General features: G+C 35.5%; 2 protein-coding genes across 2 annotated transcripts in view; one reads left to right on the forward strand and one right to left on the reverse strand.

The window, feature by feature from the left end:
- The window catches only part of LOC111046812 (protein kinase C), a 34,691-nt gene extending 30,064 nt beyond the window's left edge, over positions 1-4,627 (reverse strand). Inside the window, exons 1-2 of the mRNA XM_022332451.2 lie at positions 4,135-4,627; positions 2,275-2,338 (exon numbers count right to left, since the gene is read on the reverse strand). Coding sequence (XP_022188143.1) covers positions 2,275-2,338; positions 4,135-4,461 — 391 coding nt within the window. The 5' untranslated portion in view covers positions 4,462-4,627. The remainder of the gene's footprint in view (positions 1-2,274; positions 2,339-4,134) is intronic.
- On the forward strand, positions 4,194-13,159 carry LOC111046814 (iron-sulfur cluster assembly 2 homolog, mitochondrial). The gene is made up of 3 exons (XM_022332453.2): positions 4,194-4,749; positions 10,545-10,736; positions 12,845-13,159. The coding sequence occupies exons 1-3, from the start codon at positions 4,652-4,654 to the stop codon at positions 13,017-13,019; spliced, it is 465 nt and encodes a 154-aa protein (XP_022188145.2). The 5' UTR covers positions 4,194-4,651; the 3' UTR covers positions 13,020-13,159.
- Positions 13,160-13,414: the final 255 nt, after the last annotated feature.

The following is a 13,414-nucleotide window of genomic DNA, read 5'->3' on the forward strand; positions in this document are numbered from 1 at the left end:
CTTTTTATACGTAAAGGCGAACCCAGAAACAAACTGACAGACGGGGAAAAATGAGACGTCTGCATACAGACGTAAGAAGACACATTATGCAGACAGACGGGGAAAAATGAGACGTCTGCATACAGACGTAAGAAGACACATTATGCAGACAGACGGGGAAAAATGAGACGTCTGCATACAGACGTAAGAAGACACATTATGCAGACAGACGGGGAAAAATGAGACGTCTGCATACAGACGTAAGAAGACACATTATGCAGACAGACGGAGGACGTCTGTGTGTTTTGATTGTAACAGTCGAACACCTGGGAAGGGATATCCTCCGTCTGTTGCTGAGTGTTTTGCCACAAGGTTCATATTGCACTAGGAGACCAGTGGCGTCCGTATAGCAGCAATTTCGTCTGATATCCTACGATAATTCTGAGTAAATTTATCCCTAATGTAATGAGCGCCCGTGATTTGCTCAGCCACTTCGTGCCTAACTGCTATCCCAGTCTTTTGCCCTGATCTGATACAAGCCTAAGTTACAAGTTACAATGGACTAACACTTAGAACATTGGGATAGGTAAGGTTGATAATTATCCAATAAAGAGGTCAATATATTGGAGATTGAAAAAAATAAAATCAACAATTACTTGTTATACTAATTTACAACATTGAAAATACTCTAGAAGAATGGGAATGGAAAGATATTTGAAGTTTGTGATTTTTATCACAACTTCCAATTATATATTGAATATTAATTACAATTGTTCTAAATAGTAAATAGTTTATCCAATATTATTTACAAACAATAACGCATAAAATATACTATAGTTAATAACTCTAATCGATAAGAACTTTATAATGTATGTTTGAGTTCTGGGTGATATAAAATAAACATTTCTATGTAAGTAAAGTTACATTACATCCAAATCCACCACAATGTATGTAACATTCAATTATCTTTTTAGGAGAAGCATAGAAGCACGTAATCTGGGGTTGTGCATAACATTTATTGGATGGTTCTTGTACTCATTATGATTTTTTCAAAATGTCAAGGGATCAGTAGTGGGAAACATTGTAGGATTTGCTAAATAGTACTTGAACATTTCAGGTTGGTTAGAGGTGTCATGTCAGACAAGTTAGAATAAGATGCATACCTTTATGATTGTGGAATTAAAATTGCGTTAAATGGACAATATTTGATTGCGTGTTGATTATGAATAATGAAATTGCGTGATGATTATCGCATTGCGTGATTCCACGGAGAGGCAGGGATCTAATGCAAATTACTCAACACACCCCAGGTATCTAAGCCGACCTAACCACTCTAAAAGAGTAGATATTTACTATTTGAAATAAAAAAAGGCATGAATTCAACAATATTATTATGCTCACATCAAAGTGTATACTACATTCATTACAATAGAAGACTATAATTACAAAACTCATGACGCAAGTATATCCCAATATTAAATCAATTTTGATGTGAGCTACTTAATTAATTGATAACATTTTGTATTAATCGTGTAAAACTATGCAACCATGGGAAAATAATAGGTTTTGATAAAATAAAAGTTGTTTTAAGTTAATTTACTGCAACGTGTTGATCTAGTGTTCAACGTAGAATAACATTATTCAATGATTTAATAATTCACAGGTATTTTGCAAATGAATGGCTAATTGCTTTTTCAATAACAATCTATGTGTCTAGTCTATGGTAGAGTATTCTTGCACTTGTTGATATAACAGTATGAGATTCTACATTGAATAGGTTTTGAGTATTATACGGCGGAAAACAGGTCTATTTGCAGTTTTTCATCCATAACTTCTCTTAGAGGACCTGGAAACCCAATGAATGCCAGTTCAAAGGAGTACATAAATCTACTATTCAGTCCGTACGTTTTAGAACTAAACCAATACACACTGATAATGAATCATTGAGACTGATAATAGATGGACTTTAACAGATAAGTTATACTGCTGAAAGGTCTGGTACTGGTCATCTTTGTTAGTACAAATAGCCATCATTTTAATATTTATTAACGTAAGTTAATTAATGTAAAAAATTAAGTTTATTGATTTAAGTTCAACACAATTCATTATTAAATATTTATTGTCAAAAAATAGAAATTTTCAATAGTGGTTTATGTCAGATTGAAATTACCATTATTAAACAAACCCAATCGCCCAATCAGAATAAATTCTACTACCTACTGAATATTATTATCAATTTTTTTTAATATTCAGAAGATCACACAATCCTAATGGAAGTAAATCTATCCTATTTACCTCCTTGAGAGCTCCATTTTAAATCCACTCTGATGTGTATTTTTCCCTGAGGTTCTAAATCCACCTGGAATTGAAATAAACGTTTGTTAATTTTGATGGAAAAATATTAATTTCTCATCATGCATACTCTCAAATTGAACAGCTTTAAAATAATGGAAACTTTCAAGCCTGTACAAAGTGAATTTTATGGAATGTAAAAGCATAAAATTATGCCCGTACCACATCTCACTACAAAAAAGGGAAAGATGTGAAGACAAAAAAGGTGAGGACAAAGAAGGCCTCACCGAGCTCGCCCCAGCTCTACTTTGTGAGATTACAGGCGACCACAGTTTTAAAAATCTCTCAGTGAGTTATCAATTCATGGGAGTAGGACACACCGAGCTAGTTACCGTGCTGGGAGTACAGCAGCGGTCGTCTTGAAAAATCGCTGGGCAAGTCGTAAAATAGAATAATTAGGCCAGACAACATGGAAAAATATGATAACAATACAATAAATATTACGATTTCAACGATACAATACAGTACAAAGCAACAACTAATAGACGATACAGTAGGCTACATTGAGCCCATGGAACAGTAATCTATTATTAAAATTTAAATCCCCCATAGGCTATTTAAATTTAAAATTTAAATTTCCGTCCATAAACTCTTGTTTAAAATAAACTGAGTTAAAAATACGGGTTTGTAAAATACGTTTGAACCTCCTAAAACTAAGCGTATGATCACAAGAGAATGTCTAAGTGCGCAGATGAGAAACAAAATCTGAAAAGAGCAATAGTACTATTGAACGTATGCACTTGCTGGTTGCGGTCAGTATGAGCAGCTACAGACAAGTCACAAGTTGTTTCAATGACTCTTCCCAGATATTCTTTAGCACATTCATTATTTGATGTGTACTTGCACATACATGCTTATAATGTGATCATACCATTAGTTTCCTGACTTTAATAGAAAGCCTATTCATTGGTTTAGTTGCTGCATTTGAAAGACTTTGGTTCGTTTTATGGAGTATGCTGCGGGTAACATTGAGAGATAAACTAGATCCTCCATTATAAGAATGTACAGCACTCATCGCGTTATTTAATTCAGATTAGCTTTCAAAAACAGTAAGCACTGTATTATACGTAATGAGTAGGCTACCTAGTGATGGCATGCAAAGTTATTTAAAGATTTCTTTCATGTTCAGGATTTCTTCTCTCGCTATGACTCTCACAGCTCTTATCTACATAATAAATTAAAACACGGGGGAAGCTCGGTATGGCATGGCATGTATTAAGTACAGTACGGTAGGTAATGTTTTTTCTGCAAAAGTTTACCAAAGCTCTATTAAAGTTACACCAAAAATGAAAAAATAATTACCGTAGCAGAAGAAGTCATACAGTTAAGTAGTTTTTTAAATATTCATCAATTATTGCATTAAAATTCACAAATTATAGATGACAACTTGCTAGCTACTTATATTGCCAATGCTTATTGATCAAAATAAGAATAAACTTACATTTTTTAATGATAAATCTACCCTTAACAATATTTTAATAGTGTACCGTAGACTAGCCTACTCCAAAACAAGAGAATACGAGTAAACATTTTCGTGTTGGTATGAGTAATTATAAGCAATATGAATAGTAATACGGAAAATATAAATAAAAACAAAGAATTCATCATAAAAAGCTGTCCGAATATTGTTCAGCTTGAATAACTAAAAACTATCAAATCATTACAGTACTATTTGAACGTGAATCTTATCGGATGACACTAGCGCTTGACACCTCACGTCATGGGTAAAGCTAGGTTCAAAGGCAAGTAATGTATTGATAAGACACTTACATATTATACCAAGCTATAATAAATGATACATACCCAAAAGTCGACAGCTTCCTTGTCTCGCTGCAACAATTCCTCAAAGGAAATTGTGCAATTAGCTACGAAATCGTCCGGCGGAATGGCGGCATCATGGAAAACCGTCAGTCCTAGGTTGGCAGCATTCTGAACATCATGAGTGAAGAACTCATTCCACACAGGCTCGGACGTCTTTGGTTTTGTTGTAGATCTGTCCAAATGATTTTCATCCACATCTATGGCCACATAGGGATCGATATGATCCCATAACCCTAAACGTGTTTGAAAATCTGTAGGTCTCAACCCGCAAGCCTCGCATAGTTTCACCCGTACGGTTCCGCTGAACATTGGCGTCGACTAACCAAATACGCTCTTGAAACTCTTCAGCAGAACCCACAGGTCACTCAGGTAACTACTAAATATTCCACAAACCACATAGGTAAACTAACAAAATCACTTTATAAAACAAGACTGCTGACAGTCATGAAGGTCGATTTTGATAAAAATTCACTGTACTACTGTAATTAGCAATCCCACAATGCCTTTCGTTACATCACAAATCGCAGCAGATCAGAATCAGATATTCAAGATGGCTTCGGTAGGGCGTATGGTGATGCGCAGTGCACTAAATTTGCGGTAAGATAATACTTTATAATTGCTATTACATACTATTTTTGTATTTCACCGTAATTTATGTGCAAACATTCTTCTGAAATTACATATAGTAACAACTGAAATGACATTAAATAGAACTGAGAGTTGTTTTTAAAATTGAAAGATACGCCATTTTGTAATAAATTTTTCTATTCTGCGCAAGCAGACGACATAACATTAGATCAGCTGTTTGCTGCAAATGTCTCCCACTTTTATTTTCAAAAAGGTTAAATTTTGACATTTCAAATTTGTTAACCCAAAGTGCTAAAATAATGTATTTACTAATAATTTATTGATAAATTATCAATATAATTCTATTTAAAAACAATATAAATTATATTTCACTATAATATCATAGCCCTACAATATGATATGATTGAATTATTATAAAAATATTGAAATGCTGATAGGCCTACAAATCTGAATGATTAAAAAATTATCGCAAATATTATGTATATTGGTAGTGCCTTTTTTAATATTTCTCTACACTGATAGTTTAAAGCCAACCTAATATATACTTACTGAAAGATATTTTTATGCGATTGGAGGGGTGGTGCCCACTACGCCAACTACATAAAAAAAAATAGCTTTTAAGCTTCCCTTCCTTAATAAATAGGAAGAAACCCAAAAAGTGTTGTCAGTAGTTTTAAACACTGCTGACCTTTTTTGGGATACCCCAAAATTGATTCTTAGTCCCTCCTAAGGGCTTGTAAAAAATAAGAACTACGGTCTACACATAGGCCTACAAACGGTGTTGCTAATTGTTTTTAGGATCCCTCAAATCGGCCCCAAGAGTTAAGTCACAGTGGTTAAGTATCACTTAAATGTTCACGATTAATTCATATTGCATTCCTGTCCACTTCTTATGAATCTCTTTTCTAAAAATAGTTTTCCAACATCTAAAGTAGCCGGGGCCAAGACATACAGTAGGCTACCGTACTCAATTGCAGTTGATTTGAGAACCGAAACTGAATTCTCTTTCCAGAAATTATAAGCAGTATTATTTTGGGTCCATATTAGGAGGTTGTTACATCAGTACCGTATTTTACTTCTCACAGTTGCAATACTGGTGTCTAATAGATCTGGAATTGGTGGCGACTACTAACATTCCTTTTATTGTCCCTGTGGAAAGTTCGGGCGCTGCTAAAGTCCCCAGGTGATGATACTTACTTCGGCTACTAGTACGCACACAATTGAATTTGGTCATTTCAGAATGAAGATAAAATTTTCTTTCGATCGTACTGTACTCGAAAAATTGTGGACTTGCTTGCCAACCACTTTAGGTCGAGACAAATAGAAATAGAAATCCAAGTACCCTTTTTTAAAAATGGTTTATTTACAACATGTTTCGGCTATAATGCCATTATCTTTACTTGATAATGGAATCATAACCGAAACATGTCGTAAGTAGGCCTAAACAATTTTTGAAAAAGGGTACCTACTTAGATTTCTATTTTTATACCTTAATACCTTAATACCTTCAGCTTCATCCATTACCCACAATTGTGGGATCGATGGCGTCAAAAAATCAAAACACGTACAAACACATGAAAAAAAAACTGTAACAGTTCAGATGGCAGTGATCCAGTGCTCATGCTCTCAATAAAAATTCAAATTATCACTCATAAATTCGTTCACACTGTAGTATGCCTTTGCACACAGTAGCTTCCGGACGGTTCTCCTGAAGGCGACCTCATCCAATTGCTTCACACTATTAGGCAGCTTGTTGTAGAATTTCAGGGCTGAAATCCTGTAACTGGCCTGTGATCGGTGGAGGCGTCTCCTGGGATATCCAACAGCTCACTGCGCCTGGTTTTGTGGCGGTGGATGTCACTACGGGCAGCTAGAGTATGCTGTATCTTCTTGACATACACCAAGCACAGGAGGATGTAATGGCTGAAGACAGTCAGTACACCAAGGCGAGCAAAGATGGACTTGCAGTGGGCAAGATGATCGCTGCCTGTTATAATTCTTATAGCCCTCTTTTGCAGTCTCAGCACATCAGCAGCCCCCGCTGAATGACCCCACAGAAGCAAGCCATAGGTAATGTGGCAATGGAAGAGCGCATGATACATCATTATCAGGTACTTCTCAGTCACCAGGCCCCTCATCTTGAGCAGCAGAAAGCAAATGCGGGAGAGTCGACTGGTTACTTGCTGTATATGACTGTTCCAGCTGAGTTTGCTGTCCAAGACAAAACCCAGCAGCTTCACTGGATTCTGAGGGTCACGCGGCTCACGTGACAAGCTGCAGATGATCCTTTGGGTCTTGTCCTCATTTAGCTGGAATCGATTAGCCAGGAACCATGAAGTGGCAGACTGAAGATGCTCCGCAGATGCCTCCAAAACCCGCTCAAGCTCAGCACCCGATGACAGTAGAGATGCATCATCCGCGAACATCAGAGAGGAACCGTGGTCGTCGAGGTCATTTATCATAACAAGAAACAGTGTAGGCCCCAGCACCGATCCCTGAGGAACACCAAAAGTTACCGGAAGTGTCCGGGAGTCAGCACCACTGAGGGAGACAAGCTGAGTCCTTCCAGAAAGGTAAGAGCCCAAGATGGAAAGGGCAGAGTCTCTAAGACCATAAAAGCTCAGCTTTCTAAGAAGAATGCCATGGTCCACACAGTCAAAGGCTCGGCTCAGATCACAAAGAGCAAGAGCAAGAGACTCACCATCCTCGAAGGCAGCATCAATCCGCTCAGCCACATGGTCGACTGTACCCACTGTTGATCTCCCAACTCGGAAACCAAACTGCATGTTGGAGAACAGGCCATTCTCCTCGAAAAAGGCCTCCAGCTGAGGCTTTATCACTGCCTCAATCACCTTGCCAAAGACAGGAGTTATGGAGATTGGCCTGAAGCTACGAAGGTTCTCACGATCACCCTTCTTGAAGACTGGGACAGTTCTTGATGTTTTCAAGAAATCAGGAAAATTTCCAGACCTCAAGCACTCATTGACAGATGCAGAGAGAGGAACTGCAATGGCATCAACAACCTCTCGAAGCATGCTCACAGACATGCCAAACACATCTGGACTTTTTGAGGGTTTGAAAGAGCGTATGATCCTCCTCAAGGCAGCTGGTGTGGTGGGGCGAAAGAAGGAGAGATGCTCCTGTCCCGGCTGGATTCTTCCTTCCAACAGATCAATTTTTATTATCATTACTTAATAATGGCATCATATCCGATACATTTCTTGAGTAAACAATTTTTAAAAAAGGGTACTATTTCACAATTAAGTACTAAGTCCACAATTTTTCGAGTACAGTACCATCTAAAGAAAATTTTATCTTCATTCTGAAATGACCAAATTCAATTGTGTGACAAATACGAACATGTAATTTAATTAAATTCTATTCAAGAGGAGTAGACACTACTATTGTGAAAAAACCAAGTTCATGCACCAAAGCAGACGTCATCACAACAGAAGAACCCTCTCAGTGGGGTAGTATAGCTTTGAGAATGTGAATGACTTTACCTACCTGGGAGTTAATATACTAGCGGACGACAGTGATGAGATGAAAGAAATTAAAAAAAGGCTCAATGCAGGAAACAAAACATTATTCTCTATGCTGTAGATATTGAAGTCAAGAAGTGTCCATAGGAACATAAAGATCAGAATATATAAAACTATAATACGCACAGCAGTAGTCACGTATGGAAGTGAAGTGTGGATATTATCATCCAAGGCTACAGCGAATCTAGACCGCTGGGAAAGGAAAATGCTGCGTAGAATATATGGACCTGTGTGTGATGAGGGTGTCTGGCGAATAAGAAACAATAATGAACTCTATAAAGAGCCACCTCTGTCTGTATATGCGAGACTGAACCGCTTAAGATGGGCAGGGCGTGTGGAGCGGATGCCAGACACTCGGTCTCCCAGAAAAATATATATGGGACAACCAGGAGGCAAAAGACCGGTGGGAAAGCCAAGACTGAGATGGGTGATGAATGGCATCTCAAAGGATGCAGCAGAACTTCTTCGCATCAGGAATTGGAGAAGGAAGGCAAGAGATCAAGAATCAAGAATTTTATTGGCCATAAAACAACATTACAAAAATGTAAGCAATAGGCTTCGTCAATAATAAGTAAAATATCACAAGTTGGACTATAAAATGAACAAATTTACAAATACACATTGAAATATTGTAGTAAAATAACACGAGTTGGACTATAGAAACGAACAAAATTACACATATACATTGAAATAACCCAGGTACTCATTGACAGAATAGAAACTTCAGACTTGAGCCATTTATCAACAGAAATACAAAACGTTTTCAATGGTAACTTCTTAACATTATCTGGTAGTAAATTAAACATGCGAATTTGTAGGTACTTATGACTTTTTAGAGTTTTAGTCAATCTAACTGTAGGTCTAGTTATATCGTCCCTATGTCTAGTATAATGTGAATGTATAGAAATATTTTTATCAAAATTAGACAGATTTTTCTTTACTGAGATTAAATTATAATATATATACAGACAAGGCAAGGTCATAATTTTGTGTTCTACAAAAATTCCTCTACAAGATTCATTGTATTTCATACCAAATATAAACTCTAAGTGCTTTCTTTTGCCATATAAATGCTTTTTTTGAAGAAGATGAGTTGCCCCACAGTTTTACTCCATAAATCAAGTGTGAATGGAAGAGACCAAAGTAAATCATTTTAATTACATCAAGGTTTACACAATATTTCAGTCTTCGTAAGAGAAATGTTACTCTAGAAAGCTTTTTACATAAATTCACTAGGTGATACTCCCAGCTGAGTTTACTATCTAAGTACATTCCTAGTAACTTTACAGGCTTGAAAACATCATCATTCAGATTCAGGTTACCAGTACTTACATTGTTGAGAGAAAATATTATTTGTTCTGTTTTGCTCTCATTTACCTTAAGTAAGTTGGCATTGAACCTTAGACTCATCCATAGCCCTTCCAAGCGTATCCTGAACAGTTTTTATATCAACGTCCTTATGTACCAGAGTGGTATCATCTGCATATAATATTGAAAAGACAGAAACATTTCTACTAAAATCATTTACAAAGACCAGAAACAGAAAAGGGCCAAGGACTGATCCTTGAGGAACCCCCATGGTTACATCAAGGAAATTTGAGTTTGCACTATTCAAGCTAACCATTTGTTTTCTATTTTTAAAATAACTCTTGATCAGCATGAGCTCCTTATCTTTAATACCATACTTTTCAAGTTTTTTGCAGAGTATAGAGTGAGAGAACAGTCGAATGCCTTGCTCAAGTCCAATAGTAAAGATCCAACTGGTTGCCTGAGTTCAAAACCATTCAAAACATATTCAACAAGTTTTTCAATTGCATCAATAGTACTATGATTCGGTCTAAAGCCATACTGAGAAGGATAGAAGATCGTGATGGATGGAGGCGCAGTATTGAGGAGGCCAGGGCTCGATTTGGGCTGTAGCGCCATCGAAGAAGGAGAAGACACTACTATATTCTCGAGTAGAATATTCTCGACTAGGGTGCTTCATAGCCTATAAATCTCGGAAACCTATCATAATTCATATCACCGATAGCTTGCTTCAGGTACCTCCATTTCGTTTGTACAACCACATTCAAAATTTTCTCTCATATTTTTATTCGATCTATATAGATTCATCATTTTAATATTGTGATACATTATTGTACGGTACATTATGGGCTTTGACAACAAAATTGTGTACCGGTCTGTACCATTTTTCACTTCCAAGTTCTAAATTAGTGTGGTGCCGCTTTTGCATTGATCGTTGTTCTTTTCTAATTGCAGATTTTTGAGTTCGGTCAGCCCGAATATTTCCGGTTCGCCGGCAGAAAGTGTTGCAATCAGTGATGATTGTGTGAAGAGATTGAAAAAGATTTCCGAGGATGGCACATTTTTACGTGTGGTTGTTGAAGGAGGAGGCTGTTCAGGATTTCAATACAAATTCGAATTGGATAAGAACGTTACAGAAGAGGACAGGTAAATTAAATTGGCTCCATATGTTTCCTCATTCCGTTTTGAAAAACAATATATAATCTTGGATCCGCCATATTGAATCCAACCTCATTTTTTTACATGGGAAGGTAGTCATTATGATAAATGATTTTGATTCAGACTTGCAAGAGAAAATGAATGGCAAGAACCTCATCATTTTAAAGCGCATCGATATTTCAAACTGGTTCAAAGTTATTCACATTAAAATATACTAGTAAATCATACAAAAATGAAATAAATGAGTACATTAAAAATCTGACAGATCAAAATTTTTAGTTCAAAGGGTTAAATCAGGACTTCCTATATACTATGGTATATTCCTATAGCATATAGGAGGTCCTGGTTAAATATTTGAATAGATGTGAGGCTACCAATAAGTGCTTACTAACACTTAAAAAAAGTAAAATTTGGTAGTTTAGATTATTTATAGATTTTCAAAAATATGTATAAAAGAAATATTGAGCTGGTTCCATAATTTTCACCAACTCTGTATAATGTTTTTCGCCCCACTTGGATGTAATGAGCTGGTTTTCGTGCTTCATATGGAGGCCGAAAATGATTGTTTTCTGACCAGGCCGGTAAAAGTTTTACGGCCCTAGGGCTGTAAAATAACCTTGAAATCAGCTGATTCTGATTTGATGTGAACGTGTTTACAAAATGGTTTATGAAACGGAATCAGTTTATGCTTCTAGAATTGAATAAGTATTCTGCAATAAGATACTATCATTTTATTTGGATGAATAAAATACAGATAAGATATATATTATAAACTATTCAAATTCGATTTTCAGAGTAGGATAGAACTTCTAACCTAAACTTCCGAAGTCAATGACAACAAGCATTGTTGACGTTGACATTCAGATTGGCCAAATTTCAAGTGTGCTAAAACAGCTGATTCAAAAACTTTATTATTTGTGTTTATTATTCAAGAATCAAATCATTTATAATAATATAATCTTATTGTCATTTGGAAGAATAAAAAGTATAAACTCAACCTCTTACATAATTGAACATAATCTTTTAGGTTATTTAGACAAATCAGAATAAAAAATAAAAATACTTGGACAATTTCCTAATATTCAGATTACCTCAGATTTGCTAGAGCTATGACCTTCCTGTTTTGCTTTCGAAAGTGCCTAATAAACAATTATTCTCATATTTATATTGTTTATTTTTCTGTGTGGCGAAAAATAACGTTCTCACCATGGGCAAAAATGTTTTTCCGGCTCTCAATCAATCGGTTTGAAAACCGATTTCGAGCCGGAAAAGTCTCATTTTCGGCCCTAGGTGCGAAATATACTATTACACTTCTGACGATAATTGATTATGATCAATAGCCTACAGTATATACTATAATATATTTATAGTTCGAGTTGTTTTAGCCAAAACTTCCCTCCTTTTCCTGTCTTATAATTAAAGAATGGTCAGCTTCTGATATAAGTGAAGGTTTTCTTTCTTGATGCCTATGAGTTTTTGTTTTCTCTCGTTTTCATCAGTAAAAGGGCTGTTCTTTCATTTGGCGGCACTGTCGTAAGATGTAGAAGTACGTGAGAAAAATAACTATCAAAAAGCGACAGTATTAACTTTCACATATAACGTTCGACCGAACATTAAACGCAAAATCAAACTAATAATTTTTTTCTAAATCACTGAATAAATGTTTTTGAGTGCCCACAAATTTCAAGATTAATAAATCCCCTAGTATAGTGGAGAATCCAGCAAAGCACCATTGATTCTATTCCTACCATAATCAGTAATTAAAAACAAGTAATCAGAGAACAATACGTTGAATTATAAATGTGGTTAAGAAGTATGAGTTGCTCTTCTTGATAATTCTAGAGGTTCAATAATTGAAGTACCGTATGAGGTAATGCTACTACAATATAACAATATTTCTTAACAATAAAGTATTCGTATTAGTGCATGATTATTATCAATGTACCTAGAAAACATTTATTCTAGTTACCTTGATTTATTATCAAATAATATTTCTGATAATGAAAATTATGTAATATATTAATCACAAAATCTGTGTGTATTAGTATTAGTAGGCCTATCATGAAACTCATATTTTTATTGGTTTTTGTTTTCAGGGTATTTGAGAAAAATGGAGCAAAAGTAGTAGTTGACAGCACTTCCCTGGAATACATAAAAGGTTCTACGATCGACTACCATGAAGAACTGATCCGTTCTGCCTTTAGAGTTACTAATAACCCAGTAGCAGAGGAAGGATGCTCGTGTGGAGCTTCATTCAACATTAAAATCTAATCACCTTTTTATTTAAATAGAAATTTCCTAATTTCTCATTTTAAATTGTATAAGTATTATGATGTAAAAAGTTTATATAGAGTTTAGATTTGACTGACTATTTTTATATTCCCGTTATTAAAAACTGAAATAGAAAGCTCGTTTATTGTTTAATAATCCTTATATATTTGACAAGTTTTTTAGAACTAATGTATCTTACTGTGAACGTTATTCTAGGCATATTTACATACCAAATATATTTTAATAAAAACTGTCTGAATTGGATCGAAACAAATTAATGGTGGTGCATCCATCTTAACAATCACGTGACTTTTTCAAGGCTTCAAGTTGGTGACAACTTTGAAAAAACGGCACTTGGCACATGGGTTAAGATTCTTAGTATTTAATATGTCTAT

Source organism: Nilaparvata lugens, chromosome 4 (genome assembly GCF_014356525.2).
Source record: "Nilaparvata lugens isolate BPH chromosome 4, ASM1435652v1, whole genome shotgun sequence".
Classification (NCBI taxonomy): domain Eukaryota; kingdom Metazoa; phylum Arthropoda; class Insecta; order Hemiptera; family Delphacidae; genus Nilaparvata; species Nilaparvata lugens.

Excerpts from the sequence above, each read along its gene's own strand:
- LOC111046814 (XM_022332453.2), top strand. The coding sequence starts at position 4,652 with ATGCCTTTCGTTACATCACAAATCGCAGCAGATCAGAATCAGATATTC. Across the intron at positions 4,750-10,544 it reads CGCAGTGCACTAAATTTGCG|ATTTTTGAGTTCGGTCAGCC; the intron begins GTAAGATAATAC and ends TTCTAATTGCAG. Across the intron at positions 10,737-12,844 it reads AACGTTACAGAAGAGGACAG|GGTATTTGAGAAAAATGGAG; the intron begins GTAAATTAAATT and ends TTTTGTTTTCAG.